Here is a 14884-nt window from a genome sequence, read left to right as displayed (position 1 = left end):
TCCTGAACACAAGATGCCTAAATATTATCTCTTCCCGTCGTCTAAGTTACAAACACAACATCTACTACCAAGGTCACATCTCACTCCCGTCAGATATTGCCACACGGTGGTAACCCGTAGCCGAAAATTCCCAAAAGATTTCCAAACGAGTAAACAAGCTATCACTAAGTTAAACCTGACTTAGTTCGGGATTTCCTGGAAGCTAATTCTGAAACACAGTTATGGAACATACTTGCCATTTCTAGACTATGAAATAACGTCTACTGAAGAGACTTTTCATCCATTAGGATACTTATGTAGTAACCTAAAGTATACAGATAATATTTATGTAGCAAAAAGGATAGAAAATCTTCGTTACGTTGGGAAGTTTACGCCCAGTGAATGGGTAAATTTTGCACTTGTGAAAAAAATGGAAATGCATTAGTACATTTTGTTATGCTGTAATTTAAATGTTATTATTGATCATTAATACTTTTATCGCAGATCTTTAGGACATACAAAGTAAATTATATTTTAAAAAGTTTGCACCACTGTAAATCGATATTATCTGAAGCGGAGAACAATAAAATATTTCCAAAATAGACACGAGATGCTATCGATTTATTTGATTTATATATAAGCCTATATAATATTTGTATAGATTAAATTTTACAATGTTCATCATCCTTCGAATGTAATCTCTTACATGTTATCTCATTTAGAACTGGAAATTAAGCCCCTTTCGCTTCTCTGCTTCTTACCTTGTAATTCTTATACATTGAATCCAACCACAGACTCCTGCTCCACTTATCTTCCAACGTCTGGTATACTACAAGTCTGTCTCCGCATGTTTGAGAGTCGGAGTATGCAAACTTTGCAAGGTTTGGTTTTATAGTAGGGCCCACGAGAGTTGAAGTCTGACAGGTGAGCGGCGAAAGCTGTAACTACGAAGTACGCTGCGTTGTCATAGTTACCTCCATTTGCGGCCTACCACCCTTTCAGACAGGCTGAGTGTTTAATAAAACATGTAGGCCTAGACCTAATACAATTCATTTACCCTTGACCGGTTCCTAAGCTAGTGTTAATAATTCCAGCATTTAAGACAGAACACGACATTATCGATATATATAAAAGATTTCATAATCACTAACAAAATCATCAGTTTCTGACAATAACCTCAACAAATGCACATGTTAATCACAGAATAGAATAACACTACCCACATTGATAGTTTTTATTATTATTTAACTCGGATTGTTAACGGTACCTGTACAATTCAGGAATAAACTACGGTATAATAAACACAATAGGAAGACGATACTTCATCGAGAAAAGAAATCAGTCAGAATATGAACTACAAAAGTGACAGAGCAAGCCAATCCACGTGATGATAGCGTCCTAAAATGTTGCAACTCTGTTATCGTTGCCATAGCAACAGACCATTTTCGAGCAGCGTTAGTCAACTTTTTCTCGCCGGTGGCGCTAAACGTCAGACTTCAACTCTCGTGGGCCCTACTGTAGGAACGCACTTCCTACATGAACATCAACTCAGATATATCTCACTGTAATACCATTCTTGGAAATAAACACCTAAAATTTTTGAAAATAGTCCACTCGTTTCAATTCTGTTAGATTTCAGATCAACCGACCTAATTTGTGTTGAAAATGCTGGTTTTCACATTATGCATACTGTACTCGCTGCATTTCTCATATAAATATAAATATATATAAATATAGCAAGTTTTCAACACAGTCAGCCTTTAAGACTAAGTCAGTGGCTTAAGACAAAATAGATGGTCCATTTTACACAGCATATTCTATGCTGCCATATTATACCTCTCTGTAAAATATCCGTGTAAATGGTTAAATATTACAGCCCCATTTATCCCCTGTAACTACCATCTACTTTCGTTTTTCACTGTAGCCTTATTCTTAACATAAACACATTTGATTGCTTATAATAACCTATGGATCCCTTATTCCCCCAGTATAACCAACAATTTGTTCCTATCACACATTTTATCAATTTACGAAGCATAAGTTCGCTTGTTTCACAGTACTTTAAAATTACTTGATGCATAACAATATTCTGGTATTGAATGAATGAATACAGATAGTATATTTTGTTTTACATCTTAATGTGTAGTTGACATTTATATAACCGTTGAAACTATTGATATGAATAACATACGCATGAAAAATTAAAATTTTATTTAAATGTCAATTTTTCAGGTTTTTTAAAAAGATTTATTAAAGTTAAAATTGTTTAGAAAGACTGAAAATCTTCCAAGTTGTGTAATAACTACCGGTAAGTTGAAACTAAAGAGAAAATGGCTTTCACTAAAATGAACATTAATAATCGTTTATATTGTGACTTATACAATTCTGAATATTCTGTAGATGTGAAAATATATATTTGATTTGATTATGCTATTATAAATGTCATGCATACATTTAGTTCGAATGTTTGTTGTGAAAACTAAAACTCAGAGATATGGAAGTAAATTTACGTGATTGATGATCTACAGTTAAATATTCAAAAAGGAATCAATTGAGAAGTGTCTGGTCAAAAGGCGCTATTTCCATCAAAGTTGTGGGGAAAATTGAAAATTAAAGGCACGTGAAACGTACCATGATCTGGTATGCTACAAAGTTTTAGGAATTACATCTTTTATGTCTGGATTGTTCGTGATATTCGGTAAAATACCTACTGAGTCGAAACCGAAAATATATCTCTTCAGATATCACAAAATGAATGGCAGAAGAAACTCCGTGGGGAAATATTTCGGTCCAAGTAAACATTTCGTAGTATTCCTGTTCATCTATTGCAATGCATTTTGTAGAAGTAATTTTTTTAAAGTGGAAATAATAATAATAATAATAATAATAATAATAATAATAATAATAATCGTATGGCTTCAGCTACCGTATGTAGACATTTCGATTTGACGCCATCTGGCTGTTTGCTCGCGAATTTTGACGTTTCGTTTTATTTAGGCCTACTAGATGGCAGACAGAGTAAACCGAAACTCTCTTGGGTGTCTATGGCTGTGATGTAATGAATGTTGTCGGGTAAACACCAAATGTGTTACCAGAGATCTTTTACATGCCGACATCATACGACATGGAGTGTCGAATGGGTTTTTTAACGCCCTTTAAAAATCCGACTACCTCTGCCGGGTTTGAACCCGCTATCTTAGGATCCGGAGGCCGACACTCTACCACTAATCCACAGAGGCAGCTTTTGAAGTGGAAATCGCCCCTTTTGAACAGACGCTCTTCAATTATAGCCAGACGTGCAGGTCACACAACAGCGAAAAGTAGAGAAACCTGCTCTAGGCCTATCCGAAGAGCACACGATAATCAATCATGACTCATAGAATTAAATCATAGACATGTTATGTTTTACTAGAGCAATAAGAAGACATTACTCACTATTTTCTGAACCGCGCCTTAGTAGTCTTCACTGTGAGGTCCACCAGTCAGACAATGCACTTCCACCATTTGTTGGACAGTCAACGCTCACACATTTTGAAATTCCCCATGTTAATTCCGTGTATTACTGGAAAAAAAAAAAAAAAAAAAAAAAAAAAGCCGATCTGTAAAATGTGTGTGTGATGGTTACACAAACGAATTACATCACTATTAATGTTCCTATCGTTTCCAACGCATACTCCAATAGGAAGATTAAACTCCCCCAACCAACCTCATCAATGCGCTGCCAGCAGCAGAATGTGTGCTGCGGCATTAGAACGAGAAGTCTAGTTTGTCAGCAGTCAGTGGAAATTCCTATTCCTCTCCATCGTTCCATCATTGATTGTAAGGTCAGAAGTCACGTTCTCTTTAACAAACGACTTATACATTTGGTTGAAACCATGAAATATATGTAATTGGTAAATAACAAAATTAAAATGGCTTATATCGACAGCAGTTCGTTAATTACCACCATGGAATCATACACTGTAAACCAAAATTTTACTCCTAACGGAACCAATATTAACGTCTCACAATTTGCCGATGATTTTTCTTCATGCCATTAGCGTTTGCCACATTATTTTTCCCAAAATACTGTAGTTCTTAAGTTACCGAGCGTATTGTCTGACCCCGCGGTATAGAGGGCAATGTATCCGCCTGTCACCCGGTGGCTCCGGGTTCGATTCTTGGCCGGGTCAAGGGTTTTTAATTGTAAATGATTAATACCCCTGGCCTGGGGACTGGGTGTTTGTGTCGTCCTTTACACTTTCGCTATTTACATAATGCATGCAGATTCCTCACATATGGCGCAAGTAGGGTCAAAAGATCTTCATAGGTCGACACCCCGAACAAATAGCATTATATATATGCCCAGCGGGTTGACTACGCGGTTCGGGTCTCGTAGCTCTGAGCTTACATTTTGGGCATAGGGGGTTCGAACATTGACATAGGAATTAGATATTTCTGAAGACCTTCATCTGGAGCGTGGTATTGTATAAAAGTGAAACATGGACGATAACTAGATCAGAAAAAAGAATAGAAGTTTTTGAAATGTGGTGTTACAGAAGAATGCTGAAGGTGTCTCGACATACTGAAGAACCTAATGGTCATTAATTCATTTGGCCGGCCTGAGTGGCTCAGACGGTTTAAGTGCTGGTCTTCTGACCTCAGCTTGGCAGGTTCGATCCTGGCTCAGTCCGGTGGTATTTGAATGCGCTCAAATACGCCATCCGTGTGCCTGTAGATTTACTGGCGTATAAAAGAACTCTTGCGGAAAAAATTTCCGGCACCTCAGCGTCTCCGAAAACTGTAGTAGTAGTTATTGGAGCGTAGAGCAATTAACATTAACATCTTTTTTTCTTTGAGAATGGACTATCAGAGGCTCACCTCCAGAATCCTCCATATCATCTCTAAAGGGAAAGCTACTAATGACAAGTGGTCAAGACTTGTCAGAAAAGACCTTCAACAATTGGACTTTGCTCCTAGTGAAATATACGACAGGAATAGGTACAGAACGTTGATCACAACATCGAACTCTCTCCAGTCACTAACAGAAAAAGAAAAAAAAAACAACAGTGCGTCCGGGACGAGGTACGAAATGGACTCAGGAGCGGAAAGACGTTCACAATGAAAGATGGAGTACTGGTCTAAGAAGAAAGCTGCTAGGGATAAGAACCACGTGGTCCACAGAAGGCCCAAACAGAACTTAAATATATTTTGTTTGTGGTTTTCTTTTCTAAAACTTGTTAAACTTCGATTTGTAGATGAACTGCAGTAGTTATTAGGAGACATTCCCTATCCTCTCAAACTTATTTCTTGGCCATTTTCCGAATTATCTGAGATCGATGTTAATTTAGATTAAGCCCAGTTTTAGGCTCTGATTCCCTTCTTGACGTCGAACCTCCGTGGAGAGATGTACCTACTACCGCGTGTTTCTGTTGTGGGTGGTATTACTAAAAATAATGTTAGTGGCTTTATGTCCCGCTAATTACTTTCACGGTTTTCGAAGACGCCGATGTGCCGGAATTTAATCCCGCAGGTGTTCTTGTACTTGCCAGTAAATCTACCGACACGAGGCTGAAGTATTTGAACACCTTCAAATACCACCGGACTGAGCCAGGATCGAACCTGCCAAGTTGGGGTCAGAAGGCCAGTACCTTAAAAGTCTGAGCCACTCAGCCCATCTGTTGTGAGTGGTTTTCTGATGTATGCATGTGAATATGTATTAAGATTATTACAAAACCCTGAGCCCCCGAACTGTAGGAATTAACCAAGCATGCCTATAATAACTGTCCGTTCGTGAATTGAAACCGGTGCTCTATAAACTGAAAGCCACTACGCAGACCATTCAGTCAAGGATCCGGGCTTCCCAGCTAAAACAACCCAATTACGAATATTTTGTTAGAAGTAAAACCTACCGGAACCTTGTTGCAGTCTTATTCTAAATAAGAGACTGAGTTGTAGTTCCATTTGACAGACCAGAGACTAATAGACGAGAACAGGCATACACATAAAAATGGAAGTCAAAATTAGGCTTCATTCCTTACGAATTCCTTAAATTTTGGAAATATACGCAACCTTACATGGAGCCAAGTTAGTAGGCTCAGATCTAGTACCGCTGAACTCCTTCATTTCTATCCCCAGCTCTCTGCCACCACCGTAATTTCACGTTTTGTTTGTTATGCCTTAGAAATTAATAAGGTAGCGGGATATCTTATGCATTGTGATGTCTATAACCGGATACTTCTATGTTATCGATCAGACAGAATTCACCTTTGTGAACACAGTTATCCACATTCTGTTTTCAAGATTTACGTACCATAATAGACTAATATTGCAACAAGGTGAGTGGTTATGCTGTCAAATTTGGATATATATTCGTACTGTATATAAGGCTTTCATTGTCTTCCAAATTTTCTAATCGAAAGGAATGCAATAAACCTCTTAAAACCAATTAAAGAATTGTTGATCCACGTTTCTAAAAGTATTTATAGAACTCCAGAATGTTCAAAATAATTTGGTTTGCTAAACGTTTCGCCTAGAATTCGGAAGTTTCCTGTAAAAACTGTCATCAGGTCAAGTCTGTTCTACGTAGAAATACTGTAATTCGAAATAAAACGCACATTGAATGAGAATGATGTATTATATGCAGATACATTTAACCCGTTCTGTTGTTCCATTCACTTATGCCACTAAAGATTAAGCCTAACAACTTCCCATAATATAAAACTTTCCAGAAACTCCTTCATACACTTGATACAACGAACTATCATACCATTTTGTAGACATTAACAGTAACTCTCAGTAATTTCGTAGATATATGAACAGGAAACTAAAATTATGAAGTCTACTGCGTCAAATCCTTTAAGTACAATTAATTACAAAGCGCGAGAGAAATTCATTTGTAATTCCTTGCGTACTTTTCACTTCTTACCTCCTCGGGTGCATCCAATAACCTCCATGTCTGTCACAGATAATTTTCTCCGACTGAAAAGTGTAATACAATACACGTTCCTAAAAGATCGCACTCACTTCGCCCACGTAAGTAACTTACTGCCTTTACAATGACTGTCTGGCTTGCCTCAGTAATCCAGTTCTGAGATGTCACATGACTCATACATAGCTTACGTGGCTGGCGGAACATTCGAGTGCAGCGTAAACTAACAGTGCTGAATTGTAAGACTTACCGCAAATCTTCCTTGATTTCATAACGGCAAATTAGCAAAACTCTTTACCGCAAACATTGGTGATTCAGTACTGCAAATGCAATATTATATCTGCAGCAACTTACCTTTAAACCTGACAGCATATCCTCCAGTGACAGTGCTTGCCCTAATGAGCCACCATCCTAGAGAGGGATAGACTGGAACTGAAACCGATGAGCAATTCTATAGTAGGGCCCACGAGAGTTGAAGTCTGACAGGTGAGCGGCGAAAGCTGTAACTACGAAGTACGCTGCGTTGTCATAGTTACCTCCATTTGCAGCCTACCACCCTTTCATACAGGCTGAGTGTTTAATAAAACATGTAGGCCTAGGCCTAATACAATTCGTTTACCTTAACCGGTTCCTAAGCTCGTGTTAATAATTCCAGCATTTAAGACAGAACACGACATTATCGATATATATAAAATATTTCATAATGACTAACAAAATCATCAGTTTCTGACAATAACCTCAACAAATGCACATGTTAATCACAGAATATAACAACACTACCCACATTGATAGTTTTTTATTATTTAACTCCGATTGTTAACGGTACCTGTACAATTAAAAAATGATCTACGGTATAATAAACACAATAGGAAGACGATACTTCATCGAGAAAAGAAATCAGTCAGAATATGAATGACAAAAGTGACTGAGAGCAAGCAAACCCACGTGGTGATAGCGTCCTAAAATGTTGCAACTCTGTTATCGTTGCCATAGCAACAGGCCATTTTCGAGCAGCGTTAGTCAACTTTTTCTCGCCGGTGGCGCTAAACGTCAGACTTCAACTCTCGTGGGCCCTACTTTAAACGCTGGCTTGCATCAGGCTAATATCTGGGGTAGTGGCTATCTTTCTAGTGAAAAATATAGTTACTATCCCTATGCAAGGCCTGGGTCAGTATTAGCTGTAGTACTACCCGTAGTGTTTGAGACAGGATAGCGGATTTGAAGGGGGACTATTTACTACCCCACTGTTCTACCTCCTCCGCCAGACTTCAACTGTCCTGTGCACTCTCTTACGTACTAGGGCAATGTAATAGTGTAAAGGAGAGGTGGACGGGCTGGTAGACTCTGTCCTGACACTATATGGTAAGAGAAACTAGCTGGAGAAAAATTTCCAAATTCTCAGGTTCAGTCTAGAAAAAGTGCCCGCATTCAGTCGAATCTTCTACAACCTCCTTCTTCTTCTTTGTTTGCTAGTGGTTTAACGTCGCACTAACACATGGAAGACTTTCGGTGACGGAAGTGTGGGAAAGGGCTAGAACTCGGAAGGTAGAGGCCGTGGCCGTAATAAGGCTAGTTAAATGAAAAACCACGGAAAACGGTGGAATTCGAACCCATCTCCCAAATGCAAGCTCACAGCTACGTCACCCAAACCACGCAGCCACTTAATCGGTAAGAGAAGTTGAAGTGTCTTCGAAATATTCCTACAAAAGTTATAAGCAACACCCTACATTGTGATATGGAGACAGCTTCATGACAAAAATATTCTAGGAATATTATTATCCGCACACTTTTTAGTGATTGATTTTTGAACAGGGGTGAGGAGTAAGGAGGGAGCTCTCCCGATTCCGGTAATACTGCCAACTTAATGGAACTGAAATCTGAATTGAATCGATAGTATGATCGATCGATATGAATTTTCTAAACCTTTATTATATTAAGCGAACAACTGTGTCACACACACATTATATAACATTTCTCGATGCGAATCTTGTTCCTAGCATGACTTCTATAGTTTGGCTTTGCTGTGTAAATAACAACAGTACTAGTACGTAAAGTGTACACCAGATGTCGCACAGCGATGCATAAGCGATTCATAGTTTGTGTTTCAAAGGTTGCCAATACGTATCTCGAACATAACCGAGGTCGACCGATTCAGCATTAGGGAGTCCATGTATCACTAAAAGGTGCGCGGACTGTAGGTGATACTGCATTTCTAAGGACAAATTTAGATTTTACAACCTGAGGTACGTAAGATATGATACATCACACCAGTTGCTAAATTTCTGCAAACCATGTTTATTTTTGATTCGTAGTGGTCTTAATGTCACACGAACACATGATGACAAATATTTAGGAATGGGAAGGAGATGGCAGTGCCTTAACCTAGCCCACTTGTTAAATCATTATTTATTATTATTATTATTATTATTATTATTATTATTATTATTATTATTATTATTATTATTCCAATTTCCCCACAACTGAGGAGTCTCGGGTGAGAACTGTGTCACACATGTGGATATGGTCCTGTTTCACGACTTGATGACCTTCCTGACGCCAATCATATATGACCGGATGTAATTACACTATTGCCGGCTACTGTAGGTGATTGGTAGTGTGGTGTGTTGTATGAATACGAAGAGGAGAGTGTTGATACAGACACAAATACCCAGTCTTCGAGCCAGAATAATAAATCAGAAGTGATTAAAATCTCCGAACCGGTCGATAATCGAACCCGCAACTCTCTGAACCGAAGGGTAGTAGCTGACCATTCAGCCAAGGAGTCAGATATTATTATTATTATTATTATTATTATTATTATTATTATTATTATTATTATTATTATTATTATTATTATTATTATTATTATTATTATTATTTACTTTCAGTTAATTTCCTCAGTAACCTTCAGATTTATATATAGTGTAACAGTCTCATAAAACTCCATATAAAGTTATATCGTATATTGAGTGATCTAAATTTGTTTGTTATAATTTTACTGTGCGGTATGTTAGATTTTAACGTGATGTCTTACCACCTAAGATCCACTTTCCCACAATTCTACTCATGCATGAATTCTGTTTCAGGATGTCTTCAAGAATCTCTCGGAATTTGCAACTATAAACAGCGCTTTCTCGAAATTTCCCGGTCGAATCGTAGCTACGGTCTCTCCGTTTTCGGAGATGCCTCATTCCTCGCATGAAAGCGACAAGATTACTAAGGAGGACCCCGAGGACAGCTTGAGTAAACAGTTAAAAAACGCAGAATGCCTCCAGGAAAGCGGCATTTTTGAAGGAGATGCTGTAGAGTGGATCTCAAGAGGAACACAGACTGAGGGTTTGTCTCTTAATGGCGAACTCACTGCTGAGATCAAGAAATTGACTCAGTTCAAAGAGAGGATTGAAGAGGAGCGGTCTGGATTGCTACCTGCAAACGAGCTGGCGTTCTGTCGAGAGAGACTGCAGATGTTGGAGGAAAAGGTGCGAGTGTACGAGAGCAGTGGTGAACAGCAAGCCAAATTGCTTGCAGAACGTCTGCAGAGGGAGCTTGTGTTGGCGGTCCAGGTCAAGGAGTTGTCCGCTAAGGTGGCCAGGCTGCAGGTGGACAACTCCAGGCTGGAGGAGGAGCGCTGCGAGTTGGAGGAGGCTGAAAACGACACCAGACTGCGCTGTCAGAAGTATGTATTAATTAAACCTAACTTTACACTAACCTTTAGGTATTTTAATCAGTTCCAAATAAAAGGGTTTATGTCATCCAGAACCTAAGCCGAAAAGTTGAAAACGCCGTGTCAGCCCGGTATTTAGAATACTTACAATGCTGTATTATGATCGGGTAGTCTGAAATATGAGAATGAACACAAGAAATATCTAAATCTTCCGGGTTTAACAAATGCCGTGATTATGTGCTGATTTTCCCCGGCGGACACAAGGCAATATATTGCATAAAGTTTGTGTGTGCCTTCGATCCATTAATGACGTAAGAATGTTGTAACACTGAAACAATGGAAGGTGTGTGAACATAGAACAGGCTTCAAATACTTATTTTCTTATATCACTTCAGGATAGTAAATATTAAAATTACTAATGTGGCACAGTAGCCGGCCCCGTGGTGTAGGGATAGCTTGCCTGCCTTTTGCCCGGAGGCCCCGGTTTCGATTCTCGGCCAGGTCAGGTTTTTTTACCTGGACCTTAGGGCTGGTTCGAGGTCCACTCAGCCTATGTGATTAGAATTGAGGAGCTATCTGAGGTAAGATTGCGGCCCTGGTCTAGAAAGCCAAGAATAATGACCGAGAGGATTCGTCGTCTTGACCACACAACACCTCGTAATCTGCAGGCCTTCGGGCTGAGCAGCGGTCGCTTGGTAGGCGAAGGCCCTTCAAGGGCTGTAGTGCCATGGGGTTAAGATGACACAGTAAAAACTGAAATATTTCTGCATTGATCCATAGGCACTGAACCCTTTTGGTCCACTATTAAAGATACCTACCTTCCTTACCTATCAGCAAAATTTCATGAGATCTGTCTCTTGGGTTGTATCGAATTCTTCGTCACTTGCTGAGGTAAAAGTAGGGTTCAGCAATTCTAATCTATCTACTCAAATGAAAGGTCTGTTTAAAAATATTCCTATTTATTCAAGTAATCTCTGAAGAGTTAATCATTTATCATCGGTATCATTGGGATCCAATCGTGTCCACTGGACACCACAATCATTTTACACAGAAGGTCAGAACACTGGTGTGAGCCTTTGACATAACTGCCTGATGGTCATCCTTATTAGAAATTATTAATTAATTATTAATTATTATCAATTAATTATTATCAATTAATTATTATCAATTATTAATTAAAGAAAAGAAAGTCTGGAAATCCTTAGTTTCGGCTTCCATGTGAGACTACATGTACCATCATAGTGATTCTTTATGGTCCAGTCCTCGTAACACGAACTCTGGACTCTGGGTATAATTAAGGCAGTCCAATCGGTGTGTGCCACACAGTGCTTATACGGCATGGTCTCTTAATTGATTCGATGTGACTTGCGACTATGTCATGGGCCGACATCTAATCTCAAGTTACTTTAAAGTCATTGTGGATGATTACCGCAAGGAAAATGATGCTACGGTGGCATATGGCCCTACTCTAAGTCACTGAGGTTGATGATCCCATGACCATCCAAGTTTCTAAGCTGAAGGCCAAACACAATTAAGTTACATCGGTTGATGACCAAAGTTTCCACTTTTACTAACCCCAGCACATTTACTGCTCCATCAATCAAAGTCAAATAATGCAACAACAACAATTCTCACAATACTTTGTGGCAGTAAAATCCATTGCCTTCGGATATGTCCCCTTAATCGTTACGTTAACATTTACATATTCCCCTGAAAAATGAACTAAGATTTCCAGACTGCATCTTCAAGTCATTCGCTTGATTTAAAAATATTTCAAAATACGTTTCCACTGAATTTAATAATTAAATAGATTTAAATGATTTAATGAAATCTTAATGAACAACAAATTCTATCTCTGCGGACGAATGGTTTCTTTCACAATTCCCTACTTAACTTCTTGACGTAATTCATTTTTAATCATTTTGGATGGATATCGTCGGTAGCTGGAAAAAATTTACATCACTTATTTCCAGTATTCATCTTGTTTCGAGACATCACACTTTAATTTAATCTAATACTAACCATTATTACTACTTGGATAGCCCTGATAATTAAGTGCAAAACCATAAGTAACTCGCCGTACAATGTAAACCGATTACGATGTCATATCTTGTCATAAAATTTCCGTGAAGCTTTGTGCGCCCCTCACAAACAAAACAATCATTACCATCGCTCTATATTTTGGACAACCCTGAAATTGGCTAACCTCGCTCATTATACTCTAAGTTCGTGGTCCCAAATGTACATTACAATCTCAATTAAACAAATTTAGAGTATCTAATAACACACACGTTATTCCCGGATGAAAATTTCAACTAGATCCAACAGTTAACGTTATCCCCTGCCAAGAAATGCAATCTCGTTTCAATGCATAACACACTCTGCACATTCCGTCATTCGAGCTGCGAACTCCTATCAGCTGACGGCATTGAGCCGCGACCCCGCTCTGCTGTGATATGAAACATCTGTTCGTCTTGCTTGATTGGCCTCTCAGAATGAAACCTTTAAATTCGCCGCCATAATTAAACAAATACGATATTTCCGACCAACAAAATGCACACAGATTATACTTCAAAATGCCCTACACTAATTGTACACGTCGTAAATTAATACCGGCATGGATTCTCTAGTTCTACTTTCCATCCCAAACATTACACAAAATCTCCCTCGGGCTTATACATATCCCGGCACATTTACAGGCTTCCAATCACCTGATTCACAAATCCTCAACTCATACGACAACTCTGAACTCTGACCTCTGCCTCAACTCGACAGCTCTCACTAACAAAGAAATTGAATAAAATACTTAGAATCTACGACGCATAACACGCACAAATACATTAATAATGAACACTTCGCATAATGATCTCGTATTTTCCAAAACCGGATTTCACAAAATGACGGTCAAAATTCTACTCTTTATCGCCAGTCAGACACAGTTTAAATGGACATAGAATAACGTTTCCCTTCGTGACCAAATTCACCACTCTAAATTTCTCAACCCGACAGTGCTCTTCCACTCGATTGAAAATGGGTAACCATGGACTTCTTACATTAATTCCATAAAATTTCAAACAGAGAATTTTAACGTCAGTTAAAATATCTGAATTTGACATCACAAAGGTATAGGCAATAAATTCACGGAAATGACGATCTACTCTGGACGTGATATCACTTCGAAGCCCTCACTAATAACTTTTACATGTCTCACGGCACTCGCAATATTTTAAATTTATCCAAGTAGAAAATAAAACAAATGACCTTTCGTCATATTTTGACATTCGCCAAATAACATAGAGGTGACCAACTGCGTCACAAAAACCCATTTCAAATGCACATAAGTTTGATATCACAAAACAAGATATAGTAGATGGCAAGGCACCTACCTCAGATTGACGTCGGATTTCATCCTTCGGCTCACCTGTGACCTTCTGCCGCTTATCTAGCCATTTTACATTTCTGGCTGTACATCATAATATTTATTTATTTTTCTTGGAAATAAAACATTAAAGAAAAGAAATACCCTTCACTTGTTGATTTTGTTGATCGCACTCGACTGATAGTATTTATTTCCCGCACACGAATTACTTCTCTTATCACACACAACTATATATACAAACTTCTTCCTCTATCTTGGCCGTCCTTTTTATAAGTTACTTCTGCTCAAAGAAAAACTATCTCCACATGGAGTCAAGACCCCAGCCACATCGGCTAAAATCTGTTGGTTGGACTTAGTCTACTTTTGTCGATCGATTTACAGAGCAGTTCAACCCTCTGTCTTCAGCCTCCTCACGATACAAAATGCAGGGGTTTCAACATGGCGTCCCTTCTATATTTATAGACAGTACCCCCTCTCTCCAGGCATTTTTTCTTTGCTGCCAAGAAAATTTGCGTAACTTTTCTGACTTAAATGAACCGTATTTAAAAGAGTTTGCTACATGGCTATCGGTAGTGTTCCTGGACATTTAAAATTTATGCACCTTAAATTAACTGGTTAGATGATCTCATTTGATAGGCACTACTTTTCTGTCGACTTCGCGTGGGGACGCTAGACACACGCGCCCTTCTGAAATAATACCCAGAAATGGCTTAACAGTCTCAAATTCGTCTTACTAAAGACCAATTGTCTTAATGATAAATACAGGACCATCATTATATTGCATTCACCACTAATTCTTTCATTTAATTATATTTATTCCACATAAACTTCCTTCTGTATCCTTCCACTGCCGACACGTGCGGATGACGTCACGTATCCCAGCGTGGGACGGAAAGTAGCTACCTCGTTGCCACGTGTCACTCCCGTGATATCAAGAAATTTTCAGAAATGT

At 38.6% G+C, this 14884-nt stretch overlaps 2 protein-coding genes across 6 annotated transcripts in view; one reads left to right on the top strand and one right to left on the bottom strand.

Moving 5' to 3' along the window:
• Positions 1–6990, bottom strand: part of LOC136872515 (ionotropic receptor 93a) — a 183934-nt gene extending 176944 nt beyond the window's left edge. For both annotated transcript variants that reach the window (XM_068225006.1, XM_068225007.1), the window contains exons 1-2: positions 6887–6990; positions 3415–3541 (exon numbers count right to left, since the gene is read on the bottom strand). The gene's annotated coding sequence lies outside the window, so the exon portion shown is untranslated. The remainder of the gene's footprint in view (positions 1–3414; positions 3542–6886) is intronic.
• The window catches only part of LOC136856944 (rootletin), a 523875-nt gene that overhangs the window by 485993 nt on the left and 22998 nt on the right, over positions 1–14884 (top strand). For all 4 annotated transcript variants that reach the window (XM_067135228.2, XM_067135229.2, XM_067135226.2 and 1 more), the window contains exon 11: positions 9976–10565. In XM_067135228.2, coding sequence (XP_066991329.2) covers positions 9976–10565 — 590 coding nt within the window. The remainder of the gene's footprint in view (positions 1–9975; positions 10566–14884) is intronic.

Source organism: Anabrus simplex, chromosome 1, assembly GCF_040414725.1.
Source record: "Anabrus simplex isolate iqAnaSimp1 chromosome 1, ASM4041472v1, whole genome shotgun sequence".
Lineage (NCBI taxonomy): Eukaryota > Metazoa > Arthropoda > Insecta > Orthoptera > Tettigoniidae > Anabrus > Anabrus simplex.
The sequence above is the reverse complement of the archived record's forward strand: the minus strand, read 5'-3'. Positions and strand labels throughout refer to the sequence as shown.